The sequence below is a fragment of the Arvicola amphibius genome, chromosome 6 (genome assembly GCF_903992535.2).
Source record: "Arvicola amphibius chromosome 6, mArvAmp1.2, whole genome shotgun sequence".
NCBI lineage: Eukaryota > Metazoa > Chordata > Mammalia > Rodentia > Cricetidae > Arvicola > Arvicola amphibius.
In genome coordinates this window covers 120699803-120724529 of record NC_052052.2, presented here as the reverse complement: position 1 = coordinate 120724529, position 24727 = coordinate 120699803, and the positions used below count along the sequence as shown (strand labels likewise).

Here is a 24727-nt window from a genome sequence, read left to right as displayed (position 1 = left end):
AGAATGATATTTTATAGCCACTAGCCTAAGTATCATGACACTATGGAACACTGTAACTCCAGTGTCTACAGTAGACAAACAAATGGCAAAAGAAGCATGAATGTCAGCCCCAGGACAACACCTGTAATAGCTGTCTACTGTAGAGCTACAGCTGTTCATGTGAAGGCTTGCTATAAATAATAGTATCATTTAAATATTCTTCTACCATATAAATCTTTAGTGTCATTATAATGTAGCATAATAAACTATTACAACATATTTGATTAACTTTCCCACTGTCTTCTATTTCTATCCATGAATATCATAAACATAATAGCATGCACAATATGCATAAATATAAACTGTTAGGGACTTTATTTAGGATAAATTACTAGTTATAAAGAGGCCCAAGGGTCTGTTCCTTTTTTTAATACACATCTAAACTGGTTTTCAGCACTGCAGCAACTTGGTGAAGGCCTCAGAGAATGCTTCCTTAATGTAGGACAAAATCCCATGGCTGCAGGCATGTGAGGATCCACACGTATGTGATCAGTAGCTTTTCTCTTTAATTTCTTTTGGACATTCTTCTCCTGTCCATTTCCCCCAGTTTCCTTCTCTTTCTGATAGACGTCTGAGCTTATAAGGGACCTATTCTTTTCCCCATACTTACAAAGGTAACTATTAAATCATCTAAGGGGAACACTTCACAATGCCAAATGGACGGTCATTTTGATGTGCTGATAAAAGTGGCCAAGGAGATGGTTGGAGTACAGCAATAAAGAAAATATAATGTCGATATTAGCCAGCACTTTCAGAGCAATGACTGCACACCAATCCCGAGTTATTTTTTTTAAATGAGTGTGCAGTGGGCAGACGTGCGATAAGGCACTTGACTCAAGTGTAGTCGGGAAGTAGGGCACGCACTGCAGGTAGGCAGGCTTTCTGGAAGAAGGGACATGGAAGAGCAACCAGGAAGGCAGAACAGGTACATGGGACAAAGTGACCAGTCAAGGCCTTCAACTAGAAGGTCAGACAGAAACTGAAAACAGGATGAGGGGCAGAAATGAGTCCAAAAAAGAACAAAGTGGTTGGACCACGCACAGCCTTGGGAGGCATGGTGAAGATCAGTCCCCGCATGATAACGAGCACATCTCAACAGCTTTACGGAAGAAACGGACCTCCAACTGCATTCCCTACACACTCTTCTAGCTGCACTGTGGAGGGCAGAGACGAGAGCCAGGGAGGCTTGATGGAAATTAAAAGAAGTGAAGACAGAACCTTGAGGGATGTTCACCAAACCTGTGGGCTGACCGAACTTTCTGACACACAGATACCCATGAAAGGCAATGCCACCATGTTTAACCTAAGATGAAAAACCTGAGACTGAAAGTTACTCAAAACCACAGGATTTGAGTTAAAGGGCTAATGCATATCATATCCATGATCAGTGCACGACTCGGGCACCATGCCCTGGCTGCTGGACCACTCTACTCCACTGCTCCTCAGCTCTGTGGTCTGAAGCAGCAGGACTGGAGAGTACACAGGCAGAGATTCTCCAGTAAGCTTGTAGCTGGCACTGCAGCACATCAAAGATTTAAAGGCCATTTCCTTTTAGGCAACCTTTTACCCATGGATGCCAAGATGCTTCTTTTAACTATCCCTTCCACATCTCCACATAGGAATCGTTTTTTCTGGATGCAAACTCCATGAGCAGGAAAGTTTCACCTTCTAGTTCCTTAGGTAACACTGACTTCTCTTCTTACATCCCTTGTTCAATCATCACTAAATACTGAAGTGTTCACTTTCAGAATATGCCACAGTCCAGTCTCTCTCACCTGCTCCACAACACAGGTACAAGAAAACATTACACTACTATCTAACAGCAGTGGCTCCTGTCTGCTCTCTCCTCTCCACTTTGTCTTTGCTATATAGCTCTGCACAACCATAATGATCCTCATACAATGCAAGTTAGGTCATTTAACTAACTCTACTGTAGCATCCTCTGCTGGCCTCCCACCTGACTCAATGAGAGGTCAGAGATTTCCCAGGACCCATAAGCAGGATACCACCCACTCTATCACCCCACCCCCACACAACCCGTTCTCCCACGGTCTTCATCCACCCTCTTCTCCACCTGCTCCACTCTTGACAATGGTTTCCAGCTGCTCCATCTCAGCACCTCCTCAGACCTGCACAACTTCCCCCTCTCAGAGCTCTCACTAATAACAGAGTAGCTATCAGGGAGCCCCCTTCACCTTTATCCTGTTTAAACGTCCTCCTTGCTATTTACCATCAAAAGGTGCTTACTTGCTCTTTGGTTTCTGTCTGTCTTCCTTTACCAGAACAGAAATTGTCTGTAAAAGAAAGAACTAACTTGCCTTTTGTTGTATCTGCAGCAGCAGCTGCCTGCAGGTGCTTGGCAAGTGTTTGGTGGTCACACAAAATGAACAGAGCATATCTCTAACTATATGCTTTATTGCGCTGCTTCTAGTTGTTCCTCTCAATCAAGATTGCTCACCAAGATTTTGAATTGAGAAATACTCAAAGTATGATCTAGTCTGAAGAAGAAAATCCCTAATAAAGTAACATACTTGACATAAAATTTGTAGGACGTTATTTAAGCATAGAGAAATGTGTACTCATTATCTATTACTGATCTAACACATAACCACAAATATGTAAGTTTTGCACAGAAATGCAATCACTTACAGGTCTACAGCTTCAAGACTAACCACTTTCACTAAACAGGAGACATGAAGTGTGGGGCAGGGCAGCACTTCTTTGAAGGCCCTGAGAGAGAACCTAAGCCTGGTCAGCTTGTTCTATCCTAGATGGACAGCTCAGGGCAATCACTCCATCGTAAACTGAGTCACGTATTTTTCATTTATATGCCCTTCAAGTCCAATCTACAGAGAAGGGAACCTGCATTCCAGCACTGTGAGGACAGGAAGGGCTTGGCATGGAGTCAACGGTGCTGGATTGGGCAGCAGGGCACCACACCAGCCGCTGTCACACTCTTCCTCTCTACTCAAGTCTCTCATTGCCCTTACAGGATTTACGCTTTAACAGGTAACATGTATACGCTACTACAATGTGCCAACTTCTAAACCCTCCTGCATACATCTAAGAGGAAAGTGGAAAAAATGGAATCAATCTCAAGTCTGTCTGACTCTAAATATTAAATTATTTCTGAGATACTTTTTTCATGTTTTCTCCTCAACTAAATCTTAGTTTCTTTTTTAAATTATGTATTGCATCTTTAAGGGAAAGGAATAGCTTTTGAGATTCAAGTACTTACTCTAGCAGAAGCACTGGTAAGCATGAAATAAAGGCAGTTGGGGTCTGGAGGCAGCTTTACTTTATCAGGGCACATACGAGTGAGATAATCAAATGTAAGAAAAATGCTCTTAAATCAAATTATAGATAATGAGCCAGGGTCTCTATGTCATTAAATTAGGAAACATGCAGGGTGATTTAATCTTATGCCATTACCATCAATAACCGAAATGAAACCAATGATCACAGCTAAAGACAAAGGAAAGATAACATGGAGATGAGTGCCTAACAAAACCACCAAAGCCAACCACGTGTTCCATAAACAGCTAAGGGACTGAAGTGGGATTGTGGGAAATTAAAACAAAAGTCAACAAAACAGCGTCATCCTGAGAACAGAAAAGAGCAATTACTTTGCACATCACAGAAAAGAAAGAGCACATCTTAACATCTGTACTCGTGAATAGACTGTTCTATTACCACAGCATTCAGGAAAAAATATTAGGTCTCCCAGAAACATATCTGTGAATACAAATCTTTTCAGACAACTTTCAACAAAGCTGTAATGATTTGGGTTTAATATAAAGGCCAGGTAAACCACCTTGATGGAAGTTCCCCAGCCAATAATGAGTGTCACGGTGTCCTTCCAACAGAGGCTGCAGGGATACATATCTGGGCGAAGACTTATATCATCTCGGGGAACATTGGTGATTCTTTGCTTGGAGGTAATGTCAAAAATCTTCACACCCTAAAAAACAAAACCATGTTAAGATTCCTGCATTCTGGGGAAGGAACATTAACATTAGGTGTGCTATATCAAAACAATGATGGTGTTTACTGGGCATGCCAAGGAGCCACACAGGGGCACGGTCATGTTTCATAGAAACCGCATGAGAACCAAAACTGAAGGCGATCTCCACACTTCTTCCTGGACAGAGGCTGCATTATTAGTGGATAGCATGGGTGCTGTAAACCCAACACAAACATGCACTGCACAGGAATGAGTTTGGTTCTTCAGAAAGGTGTTGGTTCTGAAAACCCATCCATTCAAAGAAAAATACATCGGACATTTTAAACTGCTCAAATGGAAACATCAAGAATACTTACTGCCTGTTGAAAATGAGCCTTGAGACCATGGTCGTTTACTTTCGTTGGGAGCCCAGAGAAGTAAGAAAAAGCCCAATAGTATGGTTGACTAAGAAGGTTTCTACCATTCCTAACTGAATGGGCTGATTTTTTTTCAACTATGTAATGAAATTCAGAAAATATGACAGATAGGAAAAAAGACTACTCTTTAAACTTTCTCCAGCCCCCACTTTATATTAAATAAACTTTAAATCAGTGCAATACTGAAAGTACAATATGCTTTTTATAAGGCAGGCCTATGTTTTGGCCTATGATTATACTGGAAGCAAAGAACAAATAAAAACAGTCTATATTTGCTTCTATCAGTGGCCCATGGAAAACGGGTAAATGGCAGTTCCAGAGCTCATTCCTGAAGCAGCGCTTCAATTATTAAAATGGTTTTTAATTCTCTTGGTTACTCCATACTTCAGGATTCTTACTCTAAAACATAGTCTATAGTGCACTGGGAATTAATATACTAAGAAACCCCAGCGTGATCTGCCTTCCCCTGGCTCTGAGGGGTGGTATCAGTGTCTCTTGTGTCTATGAGAATCATCTTCTCTGTCGCAGACCTTTCGATCTCGCCAGCCTTCTGCCACTGCACAAGTGTTGGAGACAGACATGTGCCTTTACCATGTTATTGGCCCAAGCAATCAGATGGCCTCTCCACTTCACGCTCCTTATATTCCCTTCCCCTTCGTGCAGGACAGAGGACTTCCATCTGTTCATCCACGTCCGTTCAAACAGCAGCAACTGAGGACACAGCAAAACACGGGTTTTCAGACACCCAGTGTCACACAGGTCTTTTACTCACCGTTTCTTCCTGTCAGTGTTACCAAACGACAAATAAGCCATTCTAAATAATGTGTGTGTGTGTGTGTGTGTGTGTGTGTGTGTGTGTGTGTGCGTGCGTGCTTGCTTGTGTTCATTTTTTATTAGGTAACCTACTTTTGGAAAGAATTCCCTACATATCTTGAACTGCCTGTATCACTATTTAAATCAGATTCGAGCACTGAGGGTATAACAAATCTCAGCCACAAGATGGCACCACAACACCAGGACTCTGGGCAAACAATGCCTTCCTGACTAGCAGCTTCAGGGAAGCTTTCCAAATAAGGAACCAGGAACTAATTCATTTTGTAAACCAGGAAATCAAAATCTGAGTTCCTCACTGACAAGACAGTCATCACAGATTAAGCTGTTTTAGTTTGAAACGGTCCGCTTTTCTTTCATTTAATCCAAGGCAAATAATTTGACGATATCTTTTGAACAGTAAATTAAATTATAAAGTATGGACCATTTGCTTTAGGATTTAGGGTTTTTAAGAATTCCACAGTAGCTAGACACTGTGTAAAAAGAAGAATCTATTGTGAAATCCTACTGGAAATATTAATATAAAATATAACTGGTAAAAACTCCTTAATCCTGGAGAAGATATAGTTCTGATAATTCATGCATTATAAAATATTTTTCTTGATATACCCAACTTCAATTCTTTAAGCTGTGACATTTATACAATGTGTCACTCTAAACACATCACCCAGGAGTATGTGTCCTACCCTGTGTGCTGGTGCTGAGAACACATGCCATGACAGAGCTACTGTTGGCCTAGCATTTTGTAGAACTGTGGGCCTACAATCTCTCTGCCCTCCAAATCTAGGATTACTGGCAGGTGCCACCTTGGCAGGCAAGAAAATATTCAAAGCTCCTATGTCAGTGCACTTCTGTGTTCTGTGTATCTCCAACCATGTCCGAAGCATCGGGGAGGAAAGAATATGCACGAAGACTAAATTTACATTTTACTTATATTTCCTACATATCTATTTCATTCTTTACATTTCCACAATTAGACTTGATATAGAAAAATGTGCATTCTCACAAGTAAGCCGAATATACTCATGTTAATGTGCTATAAATGCTTGAACTTAACTGTACAAAAGTAAGCTGACCTCACCATCTGTCTTCCTCCAGTTTCACTGATCCTCTAAGTCACCCATCTTAGCTACCTCGCTAGAAATCCACAGGGTGTCCCTGTACTGAATTCAGAATCTTCCCCTTTGTGTCACACAGGAACAGGACCTAGCCAGAATGCTGCCCAGTCAAGTGAATAGAATGATGCATTTGCTACAAGGTTTGAAATTGAAAAAAGAAGGAAAAAAATTTAAGAGTGTATTTTTAGCAACAGGAAAGGATTACTAACTAGTCAACTACCAATAAGCAGTTAATAATTATTCTTACCAGGAGAAACTGGTAAGATCACAGACTCTCTCCTCTGGCCCTGGCCTTGGTCTGGAGGGGACTGTGAGAAATGGGCGGGGCACAATGAGTGCTGATCACTGGCTGCTGAGATGAATGGCTGCCTGAGTGGAAAGGAAAGAAGCTGGTAGAGTGGCAGCATATTATTCCCGCCATCATTCCCACTTCAGGACCAACTGGGTACTGAGAGGAAAGACAAACAATATGCACTGTGTTTAAAAAGTAAACCCACCCCAAAGTTTAAATGAAAATTTCTACAAACTCTATAAAAAGTTAGAAAACCCAGTAAAGGCTGTGATTTAATATTCTCCCTCAAACAGCCTGCCAAAAGCCGCTCAGTTGGGTACCAGAGTACCAGCCTTGCGTGCTCAGTGTCACAGGGCGGCTGTGAGGCTCCTCCCGGGAAAACACACAATGGCTCAGGTGCACAGGCCAGGCTGTCACCATGAAAAGCACAATTGGGAAGGAACGTGGGACACTGGAATTGCTGGGCACCTACAGAAGGCTCAGTATCCGAAAAGAATTGATATTAGCCGGGGAATGGGATAAATCTCTCACTGGTGATGCCACAGGCTAAAGATATCCCACAGAGAAGACAAGAACTTTGAAAGCTAGATTTAATCCTTCATAGCACCATTCTTCCGGGATGAAAAAATAAGTTAATAAAGGACAATGAAAGATTAAAAATATTTCCCAACTTTGTAAGAGGAAAAATCATATTGCACCTAGAGTTCTAAGCAAGAGGACAGCCATGTCACAAAGCCAACTAACCGTCAATGAACCAATCAAATGGGAAAAGGGTAAGAGCACAGATACGGACGTTAGGCCACACAGAAGTCAAACAAAGACACTGCACTGAAGTCCGGAAAAAGAGCTTTAGTCCAGTTGCATCAGTTTACCATGTGACTCTCGTGGAGGATTAATTAATTAATTAATTAATTCTAGGTATTCCCAAAGTACTAGAAATTCATTGAAAGAAAAAAAGTGAGACAATAGCTGCTAAAATTTTAAAAATTGAGCAATTAGATGAAAGGGTAGATTTTTCTTGCTGTATATTAAAACATTTTAAAAGTACAGAAATGCCCTAAAACTGACTAGATAAAAGAAAAGGAATCATTCTGCTCTTTTCACCCCAACTCACAGCCCCATGACCCCCAATCTCGTTATGGTTTCCTGGTTTCTGCAGTAATTCCATGCCATATACTTACATCTGAAGAAATCCAGTGGGAATGCCTCTGAACCACAACAAACAATGGCAAAATATCCCTAAGGGTAACAGTGGCATTCATATCTTGGCAGTAACCAACTGCTATCTAATTGGAGTTAAGGCCGGATGAACAGAATGGGAACCAGGCCTGGTACTAGAAACCTAGATAACTACCATCCAGGGCTCATGGGATCATAAGCAAGCATCTTCTGTAAGTCATGTCTCTCTAATTGCTTGGACCTGTTATGTGCTTTGTAGCCATGCTGGTCCAATCACAGCACCGCTATCCAGTGAAGGCACCCTCTTCCCTCTGTCTGGGTATCAGCTCCCCTGCCTCTCCCTGCTGGGGAAAGGCCATGCTTTTCACTTTGCTGGACACGTGGGCATGATGGACAGTGGACAGCAAGCAGGCTTCCTGAGTGCTATTCTTTTTTCCTTTAATCGTCCCCTCACTGTCAATTCACAATGGGCTTGTGACTGGTGGAGCTACGGAACAGCCCAGAGCCTCTCTTCAGCTATATAACCCATCTGGAGCGCCTAGAGTACTTCACAAACTGCACTGAATGCATGGAAACTGTCATCTCTAAAGTGGAAAGACCTCCAAGCTAATTCACACAATTAATACTCTTCCCCATCAGAAGGGAAGGGACTTCTACTGAGCTCATGCCCAGCTCCTGCCATGACAGGCTACCACCCATTCCTCAAGAACAGAGGAGCTAACTTATACAAAGTTTATCAAAAATTTCAAAACTACTTTTAAGGTCAGTTTTTCCATGCTCCATTTAAGTAGCTGCTGATCTTTACATTGAGGGGCACAGATGGGTCCTATGTTTGGCCTCAACAGTGATGCTCTGGGCCCCGCAGAAGGCTCTCTAGACTTGGATGGCATTCGCCTTTTAAGCTCTAAGCACCTAAGCAGCTCCTCTCCTAGCATTAAGTCCCTGGATCTTTGGCAGTGCCTCTCATCCCTCTTCACCTGGCTGTATTCCTCACTTACAAGTTCTCGCTTCTAAGCCTCAACTTCATGTGTCTGCCAGTATGGATGAAATTTTTATCACTGTCCTTCAGTGGGATTTACTCCAAGGGACACAGGGCTTCACTCAGGAGATCAGCACCAAATGGTGCACTTCCATTTACTGTCTTATCCTAATCTAGGGGAATTCTGAGTAGGAAAACATTTTCTAGCAGGAATGCCAAGGAAAGTTCTGCACTGATGATTTAGAGAAAGATAAACTACTTTTCTTACACACATTCCGCACTAATTTAAGTACCACAAAGCTATCTGCCCCTATTTCACTGACATTTAATAAAATCCATTTCTTTCTTCTAGTCGTAAAACTGCCTAGAGACCCACTGAGCATGAATGCTCTACAAAGCATTTTCGGGCTAAGTCATTGAGCGAACTAGCCTTAAAAGCAGCTGGTTAATTTATTTGGTTTGTCTTCCACATCCTGTATTATCGAATTGTCATTATCCCAATACTGAGAGCAATTTAAGCTCAATGGGAGCTAAGTACACAGAGAGGAAAAGCTGTTTCCAAGAGGTCTATATTTTTGTTGCTGTTGGAGAAAGTATTTTAGGGCTTTATTTCCCATAAATCCACATTCTGGCAGTCAGCACTCTCAGTACTTATATTTCAATAGGAGCCTTCACATACCAGCAATATACTTTATTCTTCTGTGTTTTGTGCTGATAAATGTATCTAACACTTTTCTACATTACAGAGTGGTGTAGCATGCACACCCCAGAATCTCCCACGCCTGTGTCAGATCCCTAACAGGCTGCAATAAAAGCCTCTGGTTCTGGTCCCAGTGCTATTATTGCCAATCACCCACTCTCCCCTGACATTGGTAGGCTATGTTTCAACCATGGTCAGCTGAGAATCTTCCAAGTTTGTGGACAGCATAACTTGTTAGCCTTCCTCAACAACTGCAGTGATGCTTGCTTTGAACCAGACAAAAAAATAGGCAAGTCTTCGGCAGTAAGGACCATGCCATGGGAAGCAGATATGAAGACACCAGGTATGGTCCTATAGGAAGGACCAAGGGTTTCAAGAAAAACAGATTCCATAAAAGATAACCTATACTAAGCCAGATGAGACACTAGACAACAAAAGGTAATAACATCGTGGGAACAGCAGGGTATACACCTTTAACCTCCGCACTTGGGAGGCAGAAGCAGGTGAATCTCTGAGTTTGAGGCCAGCCTGATCTATAGAGAGTTTCAGGTTGGCCAAGGCTATACAGAGAAACCCTGTCTTGAAAAAACAGTAAATAATAATAATGTGGGAATCTTTTAAAAACATGAATCTCAGCAAATCAGAACCTAACAAGGAAATCTCAGTAAAACAAGACAAAGGTATAATGCTAGGAAGTCTTATTATGGGACTTAAAGACTTGAGAAAGATCAAGAATAAAGTTCTAAAAGCAGAAAACACAGGACTGGAGAGAGGGCTCAGTGGCTAAGAGTGCTTGCTGCTTTCTCAGAGGATCAGAGCTTGGTTCTCAGCATCTACATCAGGGCTAACTGGCCTCCATGGCACCCACACATACAAGGCACACACAGACCACACATACCCTCCCATAACTAAAACTGAAATAAGTCTTTCTAGTGGAAAAGACAACTCGAAAGATTAGCCACTGTGGAGAAGGTACTGGTTGTGTACAGCAGGGAGGAGCTATAATTCTGACACAGCCATGAGTAGCCAAGTAGCCAGCAGTGTAAGTGGGAACCTTCATCTTGCTTCTTGCTTTGGCTCAGGACTGTAGTGGGAGCTGCAGGCCGCTTCCCGCCGCCCATCTCTCGGCTGCCTGGCTAGCTTATGCCCCGAAATAACAACACACAACTGTATTCATTTAAACACTGCCTAGCCCATTAGTTCTAGTCTCTTACTGGCAAACTCTCACATCTCTTGCTTTAACCCATATCTAATAATCTGTGTAGCACCACAAAGTGGTGTCTTACCGGGAAAGATTCAGCATGTCTGACCTGGTTGGCTGGCTTCATGGCGACTGTCCCAGAAAGGAGAAGCATGGCGATTGCCCAGAGAGGAGAGGCATGACGATTGTCTGAGCCATCTACCTCACTTCCTTCTTCCTGTTCTATCTACTCCACCCACCTAAGGGATGGCCTATTAAATGGGCCAAGGTAGTTTCTTTATTAACGAATGAAATCAACACAAACAGAAGACTCTCCCACATCACAGGACCAAGGTTTAAAACATAGTTTTTTGTTTGTTTGGTGTTTGGTTTGGTTTCTTTTAATCTCCACCAAGAAATATCATACAACATAGCAAGATAAAGGGACATTCTCAAGAATATTCTTGCTTTAAACTCACTGTTCATTTCTGAATGTTATAATCCTTCAGACTTCTTTTTCTAAAGGTGATTTCATGTGCTACAGAAAGCACCGTGCATACAAGTAGCCCCAACAGCATGCTTGATCATCTATCTGCTTTATAGGAAGTATAGGAAACATGATGCTAAGCACTGGAAGCTAGCTAATTTTGTGAAAACTGTATGGACATATTGATAGTTGAAAACAAAACAAAACTGAATCACTGTAAGGTAAAGTTCACTTAGCAATCAATAGCTTCAAAGTAGGAAATTAACATGAAAAGAAGATACTAAATACCAGGGGTCTGAAGAGGAGCAGCTTCTTTTGTATTGTAAAACAGATGACAGATATAAATCTGTGGATCAACCTATCTACCACTACAAGCTAAAATATGAACTTACCCATTCTGAAAGATAGACCATTTAACCCTGTCACTGTAACACCTACAGATGCAAGTTCATGACTATAAATGTCTGAGAAATGATTGAAACATTTATTAATAATAATAATTCTGCTACTATAAGAAAATCTTCCACACAGATCCATAACAGCAGACTTAACAGATATGGGATCATATTTCAGGTTGTGGCCACCTAAGGATGTATCTCAAGGCCTGGACTTGAGGTCAGACCTTCAGCAGCAGGAAAGAGAAAATCTCAAAGTGCCGACATCTGAAATCATGTACAGTGTCAGGAACAAAAATCTCTAATTTTATGTGCATAGTATCTCAACTGTAAATGGACCACTGGAGGGGAATCCTGGCAAGAATGGTATGAAAAAGAAATATAAAACTGATAAATTTGCATAATATATTTATCTGAATTAATGGATTTGCATATCTGAATAAATCCTTCATAGTTCCATGTAAAACAAAGGTGAGAAAAACCTTAAGATCATGACTGCCATCTACAGAAGAAGCCAAGTTAAATGAGTTCAACTCAATTTGCTATTATCCATCACCTTCCCTATCATCTCTATGAAAAGCTGATACTAATGGGCACACAGTCAGTCATGGATAGGTCTATAAAAGGGGCAGAACCAATGGGTTTTGAACAGACTCACATCTATAGGATGTGATATACACATGCAATCATTTGTAATTTGCAATCAACATTTGAAACTGCTTCTTATATACTTCAATTTCTACTTGTAAGTTTTATTTTTATTTGGACTTCTATATAGTATCTCCCTGGGAAGAGAAATAATTATCCCAGATCTAAACAATATTGGTAAAAAGGCTTAAGGCTACTCAGTAGGCAGCAATAATTTGTGTTCAAACTGACAATAAATATCAAGTGGACAGTCTTCAATGGCCTGGTTTCCATTATAATATTAAAAGCTGCCCTAAGCAAAGAGTGTCACCAGACATATTACAAAGGTAAATATGGATGTGAATAATATGAATGTTCAAAATTTCTAATAGTTAAAAGACATTGCAAAATAACATTTGGCAGAGAACACAATGAAGTAAGCTATTTATACATAGCTGGTATAAATAAGTATACATTGTTTGAAATGTACATTTATTTGGCAATGTGTTCAAATACATAAAAAGTAGTCATAATCATTGATTTAATAATTCTAATCAAAAGCAGGAAAATAGTTCAACCACAGACAAAAGATCATGCCCAAAGATTCATAAATTCAGCAAAAAAAGAAAATGGCCAAGTACAAAACTGGCATAGAGATAGGAAAATATGTTTGATGGCTAATTTTTATATCCAGAGTATTAGTATCTAGAATATATAACAAATTAACAAAATTTAATCACCAAAAGAACAAGCTATTCAATAAATGAGTAACTGGTCTGAACAAATACTTCTTGAGAGAAGAACAAATGACCAATAAATATATGAAAAACATGATCTTTATGGCAGCAGGGAACTCAGATTTCATGTGCTTGAGATTCACCATAGTCAGAATGGCTTTTACGAGAAACACTACAAATGCTGATGAAAATGTGGGTGAAGGGCCCTATCACCTCGTGTCATGAGAATGGAAATCAGTCACTGTGGAAGTTGGTGGGGAAGCTGCTCAAAAAACTAAAAGCAGAACTCTCTTATGATTCTGTTATGTCACTCCTAAACATATAATCCCAAGAACTCTAGTCATACCACAGAGATATTTGTCCATCCATGTTTTATAATATTATTCTTAATAATTAAATCATGAAATAAACCTAGGTCCACCAGCAGAGGGAAGCATAAAAAATAAGGCATATGCATAATAGAATACTAGACAATCACAAAGAATGATATATCACTTGTAAGAAATGAATGAAAATGGAGATTATGCTGCGTGAGAAAAGCCAGAAAGATTTTTAAAAGACAACCTATAAATAGAAGAGAAACCATTAGGGAAAGGAAACAAGGGAAGAGAGAGACAATGACAAATAGGAAGAAAGAAAAGAGTGGGTTATAAAAAGTGTAGATAAAATCAAAACACAACATATGTATTATGGAAATAATAGTGAATAATAATAATAGTGAATAATAGTTTCACAGTGAAGTCTATTAATTTGTACAACTAATACACATTGGTGGGCGAGATCTGGAGCTCAGCTGCTAACAAGCATGAGGTCCTGGGCTCTTATTCCAGGACAATATAAATCAGATGTGATTATGTACACTCCTGTATCCCTACCAATCAGGATATGGAGGGAGATGGATCAGAAGTTCATGGTTATCCTTAGCTACATTAGCAGTTTGAAGCCAGAACTCTGGGCTATGTAAAACCCTGTCTCACATCATGTTGGGCGCCAATCTGTAGATGGAGTGGCGGGGCTGTGTCCCGCCACCCGGCTAGCTTTACCCAAAATAATTACACGGAAACTGTATTCTTTTAAACACTGCTTGGCTCATTAGTTTCAGCCTCTTATTGGCTCTCACATCTTGACTAACACATATTTAGTAATCTGTGTAGCACCACGAGGTGGTCGCTTACCAGGAGAGATCTTAACCTGCATTCGATTCAGAGAGGAGAGGCATGGCGACTGCCTATGGCGACTGCCTGAAGCGTCTGCCTTCTCTCTCCCAGTATCCTGTTCTGTCTACTCCACTCACCTATGTTCTGACCTATTGGGCCAAGCAGTTTATTAATTAACCAATGAAAGTAACACATAGACACTCCTCCATCATAATTGCACAAAAATACACAGGATGAATACTGTCTAAAGTGAGAGACTCTGAAGTTCTTTATGCTTCTGCCTTGACTTAGCCTCTGTCTTCCTAAATACGGCTTATTTAAATACTCAAGAAGACAATTACTCTGGCCTCTTTACAGCATCCACTCTAGAACAAACACTTGCCTTCTTAAGCCTCCTCCAAATCACATCCTGAAATTGCCTCCATCTTAAAAGATCATCTTTCTGACATCCTCTTAATACGCCATGGCAGTTCTGATGATCTACTGCTGATACAGGGCACACAGCCCATCTAGGTTATTTAGTGTGTTTCAATCTTCACTGATAAAAATAACAAAGAGGAATATTGGTTGAAAGTTTAAAAAATAAGAAAATACCACTATGAGATTTCTCCACAGTAAAACTTAACATTCTTAAATACATACATATAAAGAAAAGTACCTGTACGCATTCTTTCCTCCAATGATTCACAACATTAACTTCTCACCAGACCATCATTCCGATTAATGAGTGATCTTACTAATGTCATTCCACCACTACTTACCCACTCGCCTTCTTTTGAAAACCACCACCCACTGTCACAATACAATGTGCACACAGTTAACACTATCTGGACCCCTCCAAAAAGATGTGCTCAACAAGCAGATTGGAGCTCCTTGAAATGAGCACTTCAGTTTGTATGAGTGATACTAACAACAGTTGAACCTGTAACCCCTTGTTTTACTCAGCCCTACACAGAAAGGAAAGGAAGGAGGGAATATTAGTAACAGTTGATCTGTATTAAGCCCCACAAGAAAAGATGATGAGCATTTCCCACTAACTGACAAATCTACTACTCAAACAGCAATGAGAAATGCAGCAAACGAGAAGTGACAGTGGCTTGACTGCTCCAGGAAGAGAAGCACTCAGGGAAGTGCTATGATCAATACACATAAGCCATACATAGAGAGAACTGGAGCACAGTCCGCAAAGTGCTTGTCTTGTAAGTACAAAGGTATGAGTTCGATTCCCAGAACCCATGCAAAAGAAGACAAGCATATGCTTTTAATTCCAGTATTGGGGAATCAAAGGAAGGCAGAATGTTCGAGACTCAATGACTAGTCATCTTAGTCTACACAGTGAAGTTCACATATTGAAAGACCCTCTTTTTTTAGAACGAAAGAAAGAAAGAAAGAAAGAAAGAAAGAAAGAAAGAAAGAAAGAAAGAAAGAAAGAAAGAAAGAGTAAACTACAGCTGAGTTTGTTCACTGGTCTCCACTTGCATGGTCAGACACAATTACATCATACACACATACATGTAAACATTCACATATACACATGCCTATACAACAAAAAAGAACTATTATATATGGAAATTTTAGTTGAACTTGCAGAAAGGTCTTAAGGGGCATTTGATAGCTTTGTGTCAAGGGGATCATGAAAGAAAATGAAGCTGATATGGACCCTTTCCACATTCCACATCTACTATAGAGCCGAAGACTGGGAATTCTACACAGAGACACCAGGAAATCAACTAACATTTGGCATAGATGAAAAATAAAATGTAAATGTTATGACTTAAATGATTGCTAGTTTAAGAAATGGATTTCTATACTTATACATTAACCAGTATAAAACATACAGAAAACTCTACCAATGTAAATTGCCATAGAGTTAATTTACAAATTGGTTTATATGACTGAGAAAAAACAGTTTATAAAGGTTATATTTGTGTGCTACTTTCTGCTTGTTGGTGTTTCTGCAGTGTTGATCTTCTGACATCATAAAATACTAGGAACAGAAATGCAACTTGAAACACAGCATGTAGAAAAAATGGTGATTTTTTTTTTAAGCAGTTCAACATAAATCATTAGCTCATAAACTTGGTAATATCCTGTGGCTTAATACTAACTTGGCTAGGAAGTCTTCAAGCAAGTATTCTTAACTCTTCACAGATGCTTCATTACACAGAAGAGTGTAATGAAGATTTATGTGAGATGGTACAGGCTGCCTATGTCTATCCCATGACAATGTTCACAACTATCCTGGACAGCCACATCCTTGGACAGTGTATAGACTGTACACAGCTAGTGTCTAAATCCTTGTAACCCTAAAAAAAAAATTCAGGTCCAATCTGACCAAAAGATAAGTAAGCAGGTAAGGAAATACCTCTACATGCTGAGTTTAGTGATCACAGCAGGACGAAAAGGCTCCTCGGCGATCTCACTGCTAAAAACATTTACAGCTGGGATAGTTGAAATGGAGGTGTCAGGCATAGGGCAGAGATTTTCTGTCTCAAGCTGTGTAAGTTCTTAGGATCCAATGTACAAGGCAGTGACTGTATTTAATAGAAGACTGAAATGTACTGAGAAACTAGATCTTAAGTCTTTTCATCACATATAAGAAAATATAACTACATGAGAGGACTAGGTATGTTTGAACGAATCCTCATATTGTACTGTATGTGTTAAATACACCTCAATAAAACTGGAAAAATAATCTTGAAAATGTTATAACTATTAAGAAAGCTATTTTACTGAATCATCATTTAGAATATTCAAATGCACATTTTTATTTGCAGATCATCATTGGAAGCCTACAAGCAAGATATAATGCAGTCAAACCACCACCCCCAAACAAACAAAGAAACCATAGCACAAAGCCTCCAGCCCAGGACAGGGAAGCAACTGTTCTCATTTCATTCACAAAGGTTGGTCCATCCCTGGTTTGCTGACTGACATTTGTCATCATATAAAGCAACCTGTGTCCACACCCAGGCTCCTTTACTTTATCCCACAGCAATGCCAAGCAGCTGACTATCTCACTTCTACAAATGAACTCACTGCAAACAGTGGCACCATGAGCTAATAATTTGTCAAAGAAGTAGAATCGGTTATCACTGAAGTGTATTTCGGAGTTCAAAGGTAAAGGCTGTATAAAGCTGTTTATCTTGCTGACAGAGAAAGCCGCACAATTAAAAGAAAAAAGCAGCCAGACGGGATGCACCTGGCAGCTTTATGTCTAAAGCAGAAACTCGCTGGTTATGCTTATCTATTAGTCTTCTTCCTACTTGTATAAAAATCCACTGGTTCCTTGCATTAGCGCTCCCTGCGATGACACCTTTAAAAGAGACTTCTTTTTCTTTTTTTCTTTTTTCAAAAAGAAAATGAAACAGAATTTTGAATAAGCTCTGTATGTGCAAGTGTCAAACAGTGAAGTCTATAAATTCAGCTACAGCACTCAGCTTCTAAGAAGCTGAGAACTACCTTGAGAGCCTAAAGAAAGCATTAGCTGCTCTTCCAAAGGTCCTGAGTTCAATTCCCAGCACCCACATGATGGCTCAAAACCATCTGTAACTGTAGTCTCATGTGATCTGATGCTCTCTTCTGTGCGGACAAAGCATCCATATGTATATAAAATAATCAATCTTTTAAAAATATTGCAAAAACCAAAATATTAAATAAATGTTTCATTATTCTTATGAATAGCCCACATATCTTAATATCAGACCGTCACTTTCCTGCCTGCCTTCTCCATCCCTAGACTATGGGTCACTTCAACCCTGTCTATCAAAGCTGGCATATAATGTAAAGGACTACAGAATAGACAAGTGTGTAATTAGTGTTCTTACCAAACACCTATTAAATTGGTATTCTGACAAAAAAAAACACCTATTCCACGTCATACCTCCATCTGGGCAGTTCTTCTCTAGGTTTTTGAATGTCAAGGTATTTCTGACTCAAGTCTCTCAATTACATAGTATTGCCCTTATTTTTCTTCTATATGATGGATCTGCTTCCCACCCTTTACAGCAGACTTGGGGTGCTATGACATATGACCCTTGTAAGGTTACCAACAGTTGTTAAACGTTGGACTCTTCAGCTGGTTCTGTTACTTCTGGTTCTCATTTAAAACTCCAGTTAGAATAAGATGATTCTGGTTTTTTTTTTATTAAAGATTTCTATCTCCTCCCCCTTTTCTCCCCTCCCTTCCACCCATACCCCCACTCCACCCCTCTCCAAGACAAAGAGCCATCAGGGTTCCCTTCACTATGTTAAGTCCAAGGTCCTCCCAGCTCCCCCTAAGTCCAGGAAGGTGAGCAACCAAACTGACAAGGCTCACAGTGAGCCCGTCCATGCTGTAGAGGTCATGTTCATTGCCGTTGTCCTTGGTTTCTCAGTCCTCCTCCACCGTCAGCCACATTCAGAGAGTCTGGTTTGGTCCCCTGTTCCATCAGTCCCATTCCAACTGGACTTGGTGGTTTCCCGTTAGGTCTGTTTTTAGACCAATGCAGTCTTTGCTTTTCTCATTTTTCAAGGTTTATAAACATCTATAACTCAGGATCTCCTGAAAGTTTGCCAACATTTTCTAAATGAAAATAATCACTAACAATAGTCACTATTTAATATCATCTATAAAAGCCTTTTCCTACTTTAGAAAAAAAATCAAAGTGCTGAAGAGATAGCTCGGTGGTTAAGAGCACTGGCTATTTGATCCAAGTTGAATCCCTGGATCCACACGGTAGTTCATACCACCTGTAACTCTAGTTCCCAGGGATCAGATGCCCTCTTCTGGGCTCGGAGGGCACCAGGAATGCATGTGGTGCATAGATATACAAGCAGGCAAAATACCCATATATATAAAATAATGTTTTTAAAGCAAGATTTCTTCGCCTAGATATGATGGTGGTACACACATACACATGCAGGCAAAACACCAATACACATAAAATAGCTTTATAACAAAACAAAAAAGATCTATTTCATAGCGTAGACATGGTGGCGTACACCTATAGTCCCAGAACTTGGGTGACAGAGACAGACAGCTCAAGGCCAATCTGGTCTACATAACTAATTTCAAGAGAGCCTGTATTAAAGTAAGTAAGTAAATAAATAAATAATAAAACTGTATCTTCATAAACCCATTTCAACAAGACAAAATAATGTGAAAACAATGTAGCATAGGCAACCTTTAAAATGTATATACTGTATGCACAGAAGAAAGAAATGTTCTGGAGATTTCTACAACCACACCAAGCCAATAAATTCTGAAAGTACCATTTTAACTAACGATGTCATCGGAGTTTATAAAAACAAATGCAACATTTTACTATTTGAAAAGTGTAGACTTACATAATAAACTTAGTGAATACCAGGAAACAAATGAATAGTAAGCATGTCACACTCATAGATAAAGAAGACAAACATGTTTCATAAAGCTCCTAACACTTTGTAGACTTTATAATGGCCTATTAAAGAGAGCTCAATAATGTTTCAGGAACAGTACCTGTGCTGGGATGTAACTTGATGTTGACTTAGACCCTCAACCAGCACCTAATGTCTGAGCTCTTATGCTGTGGGATAATGCTCTTGTACACTGCAAAGATTTGTTACTCATATTCGTTTAATAAAACGCTGATTGGCCAGTAGGCAGGCAGGAAGTATAGGCGGGGCAATCATATACTATGAGAATTCCGGGAAAAGGAAAGGCAGAGATGGAGCTGTCACCCAGATGTAGAGGAAACAAGATGAGAATGCCTTACTGAGAAAAGATTCCACATCACCTGGCTAAACATAGATAAGAATTATGGGTTATTTAAGTTGTAAGAGGTAGTTAATAATAAGCCAAACAACAGGCCAAACAGTTTATAATTAATACACGCCTCTGTGTGTTTATTTGGGACTGAATGGCTGTGGGACTGGGTAGGACAGAAACTTCCATCTACACTCTTAGATTCCAAACTATTAATAAAAGCATCCTTTTAAAGCAATGTTTTAAAATGGCAGCATATCATCATTAACTCTTTATCTTCACTGAATTCTAACCAGTGCATGGATTGCAGTCAAAGTGAAATGAATTTATGCAAAAAAAATTCTCCTAACGAAAATCTGTTTAATAATGAAATAAGGAGTTTTAAAATTATTCTTCCTCAAAGTTGTCACAAACAAAAAAGGTATTTAATTCTGCCTAAGGCAGGGAATGTCAGATTAAGCCTGTGATTCCCACTACTAACAGCGCAAACACTTTGTGTGATGTGAATGAGACTAGAACCAAACAACAAGAATGAGCTAGATGGTGGGAAGGGAAAGTCTAACTCCTAAGAAGAAATCAGAGCTGGTGTCATCTTGATTCTCTACCACAGAATGAGTCCCTAGGTCTGCCACATAGCCTTGAGAATAAGAGGGAATGAGCAATACGTTTTCTTAGCACCACACTCTATACAAGAGCACAGGGAGAAGAAAGTCATTCACATCATGGAACATTCTAGATGCTTTGGAATGTGGGTCTCAAAGCCGCCCTGTACAGCTACATCACTACTGAAATCATCCAGAACATCTGTTTTTTCAAGGGCTCTATACAAAGTAATATCTTCATTCCTAGTATGTTTGTTATAAGAAAATTCAATTTTAAAAACGCTTTGCTAATAAAAATAGAAAACAAATGACACACAATCACCATGACTCTCTCATTTCAGGATTCATTATTTCTAAAAACAGAAAGATGTTCAGGATGGTTTTGCTTCCTCACTGCTCTGAGCAGCACTGAAACCACACAATGTGCCATGAACATACCAGTTAAGAGTGGCAGTCACTCTCCTCACACCACCTCAGCCTATAGGAAGTGCATCACAAACAGGAAGAACAATCCCTAACTCAATCACTTTTTGTACTTTTAAATGCTGCCTTTTTTTTTTTTTTTTTTTTTTTTTGGTATGTGGAAGGGCCATTATTTGCACACTTCAGGACGGCAGTGAGTTGACTGAGGCCGCACGTCTCTTAGAGACCGAAGTCTCACCGCTTCATTCCACCATCATTTGTCACAGGGCACACATCCTTCAGAGACACCCAGTATTACCTTCTTCCCTCCTGTCACAAACTGCTTACAACTGGATCTCACGAACTGTGGGTGCACAGCGATGATCTACAAAAGAAAAGGTACCTGGTTTAAAAGTCACAGGTGCACTTGAGAAGCCTTCGTTCACTATGAGCAGCATGATCTAAACCTGGACCTGGGCAGGGAGCAGGGCATTCAGGAAAGGCTGTGCAACTGGGGAGAACATCTTAGTCTTGCTCCTGTGTGATAAAATGTCTTCTCTGAAGAAAATCAAGGTTACACAAGAATGAGGGGGTCTAGCTTCTGGCTGAGTGAGGCGCTCTGAGCACACTCATCTGCTAAAGGCACGAAAGCAGATGGACCACAAAGCGGGATTTCTCAACCACTGGTAACGAAGTACACTGCCTAGAAGAACTCAGAGAACCGGCCATGTGGAGGACACTCCCAAGGCAGCAAAGCAACAGTGAGCTTCCAGGGCTCAGTCAGCCTGGCTCTCTTTGAGACCCATCTCTTTCGGCTTAAGTTTCTCCCTTCTGACCTTTTCATCCCCAACTACCCGTGAAATCAGAAACTTTGGTAACTTTCAGTAGAAGACATATTACATTTCTATAATTAGCCAGTACATTTTCCTCCTCCAATGGGACAGGTTACTGGATTTCTCTACACTCTTATCGCCAGGGTTTAGCATACATCCTCTCATTCTTGTGAACATTGCTATTTGGTAGATCAGTACTCGCTGCAGTTCTCCCCTAACCCATGCTAACTTCCAACACAGACATGCACATTGCATTTCTCCAAGTTCTTAAAATCTCTAAAGAGTCTTGCAAGCTTTCTCAAAACACACAACAAACACCTCTCCTCAAAAATACTATGCATATGCATGCACACACGTGTAATATAGGTACAGTAAAATAAACCAGGAGGGCCAAGGACTAACTGCTCCTCTGTGCGGCATCAGCTGGGCCAAGCCTCCCTCCCAGTGCCTGTCTCACTCTTGGGCAGGACTCAGATCCTCCCTCACTAAGCTGCCAATCTCAATGCTCAGTCTTCTCTGCCAAGTATTGTTTCCTTCTGGTCTTAGCTCTCTTTATTGACTCTTCCTATTAGCCTAAATATGGTCCAAGGAAATTTTCTCTGCACATTTCCCCTCTTTTCTTCCCATTTTTTCCATCAGCCAGACAACATGGTTTTTATGAACGAATGTCTTCAAGAGTCTTGACCGGTGGTTCTAACTCCCTCTCCTGGGACTCGCTCTGGCAACTGTCCTCACAGAGGAAACACTGGACAAAGTCTGTTCCGTTTCCAGGCTGCCTTTTGTACCACTGCCCTCTCCCTTCTGGAAACTCTCTATTCTTGCCTTTCCATCACCAACCTGGAATTTTCCTCAGTCTTTTTAAGGACTGCTTCTTACTTCTCAGACTAGTGACTTTTTTCTTTTTTCCTGGTTATTCATGACAGAGTTTTTCTGTGCTTGCCTGTCCTGAGACTTGCTCTGTTGACTAGGTTGGCCTCAAACTCAGAGATCTATCTGCCTCTACCTCCTGAGTGCTGGGATCAAAGGCGTGCATCACCACCATCTGGTTTAGTGGCTATTTTTATTTCCACTGCAATCTTTGAGAACTTCGGAATATCAACATCAGTCTTCTCTTTTTACACTGTAACTGTAAACTGGCTAATAGCCTTAAAAATGGCATCCTCTCACTCACTTCTAGTTGTTTAAGGGACAATCTCCACTGAGAAGGCCAACACCTGTTCCTAAGCCCTCTGTAAAACCATCTGATGAACCCCAGCTCTGTAAATTCCTGGCCAAATTTATAATGCTTTCACTCAAATTGTCATCTAATACAATTGGTGAGGCTTCTTCAAGTCATTACTAGCGCAGGACACTGGATTTACCCTCAACACCTCCTTCTCTGACTTCACTCAGCCACGCTGACACTAAGGCTCCAATGCCTACCTCTTAAAAACTGTGCCAATCCACTTCTCCATCGTGAGCATTCAAGGTTGCTCCCTTTACCAAGCTTCGTGGTACGTTGCTTAGTATACTACATCAGCCTTCTAAACTGTCTCTTTCCCAGGGACTCTCCTGTTTAAATCCCCTTCCTTCCCGGCAAACGAGCTTTCTAAAACACATGTCAGATCTTATCTATCCTTTACTACCAGTCAATGTCTGAAAAAATACATGAAAGAAATCACCTCCTTTAAGAGTACATAGAATACTTTACCATGTTTGCTATCTCCAGCTGATCTCACAGCCTCTTACCCATGGATCTGCCATCTCTACTGCATAAATCACCAGATTAGCCCTTCTAGAACCAGCCTTCTGCTATGCCACTCTTGGTCTTAGTCACTTAATAAGCTATTGGGTGGAAACCAAATTCCTTAATCTGAAGCTCCATCTTGCTCTAGTCTGCCTTTTACTGCCTCTTTAGTTGTTTATGCACACCTAGGCAAGACTTTCTGCTACTTACTGGACACAGATTGATCTGCCTGGCCTCTTCACTTCTAATATGCTCTTCCTCCTGGAAGACTGGTTCCCACCTGTATCTGCCTCTGTATCAAAGCTCAGTCAGACATCACTCAACCTATGAAGTCATCTCTCAAAAACAAAACACAACACTACTACCCAAAAGAAGCTAACTATAATTTCTTTTAGCTCAGAACTTAAGATTGTTTTTACCTTGCCACTCTCTAGTCCGAATGATATGTGTAATTCATCTATTCTAAGAAAAGCTCCAAGAGCACAGACTGAGACCACAGTCACGTATTCTACATCTGGCCTCAGGCGCAGCATTCAGGGTGTACCAGCACACCATGGACTGAACAGACACTGGTGTAGCAGGACGGACTGTGTCTCTGTCACTTCAGCCATCCTCATCTAGGGGAGAAAGCTCCTTCATGAGGAGAAACTTGCTAAGTACTTACTTTAATGGGACAGTCGAAAGTCTCATGAAATTCTTCTCCAGAATATAGTCCAAATACTTGTACCTGAGAAGTGAACAAATCACATCAGTTCAATATGACAGAAAGAGCCAAATCAGCAGAGAAAAAACAAAACAAAACAAAAAAAACAGTAAGACTTGATTCAAGTGATGTAAGTCATCATGACCCCTACAAAGTACCCATTGTAAGTATCCCACCAATGTTGAGCGCTCTGTGGTGATGAAGCTTTTAAAAGCATCTTAAAGAGAGGCCAGAGGCCATGATTGGCATGTGAGAGGGGTACATGGAGGAGACAGAGCAAGGAAAGGGGAATAATGTAATTTTTTAATTGAAAAAATGAAAATAAAAAAGCTTTCACAAGTAACACATGGATAGAGTTTCCTTTACTCACTCAATTTAATAAACAGATACCAACTTTGAGAAATGAAATAGATATGGCAGGCTACCAATATATTTATGAATTTCCCATGGGCTAAAGAACTGTTTTCCTCTCATAAGGAGAAAGGCACTTCCTTTTTTGAGTCATACATATATACATGGTTCATAGACATACACACATGCACACAAATGCACAAACATGCATGATGTGGCAAGAAAATGAACTAAGTGAAACCAGGACAATCTTAGCTGAATCTCCTCCACGAGTAGAGGAA

At 40.4% G+C, this 24727-nt stretch overlaps 1 protein-coding gene across 1 annotated transcript in view; it reads right to left on the bottom strand.

The window, feature by feature from the left end:
- Vps41 (VPS41 subunit of HOPS complex) overlaps positions 1-24727 on the bottom strand; it is a 139699-nt gene that overhangs the window by 47483 nt on the left and 67489 nt on the right. Inside the window, exons 6-9 of the mRNA XM_038333530.1 lie at positions 24057-24119; positions 21153-21218; positions 5011-5130; positions 3854-4000 (exon numbers count right to left, since the gene is read on the bottom strand). Coding sequence (XP_038189458.1) covers positions 3854-4000; positions 5011-5130; positions 21153-21218; positions 24057-24119 — 396 coding nt within the window. The remainder of the gene's footprint in view (positions 1-3853; positions 4001-5010; positions 5131-21152; positions 21219-24056; positions 24120-24727) is intronic.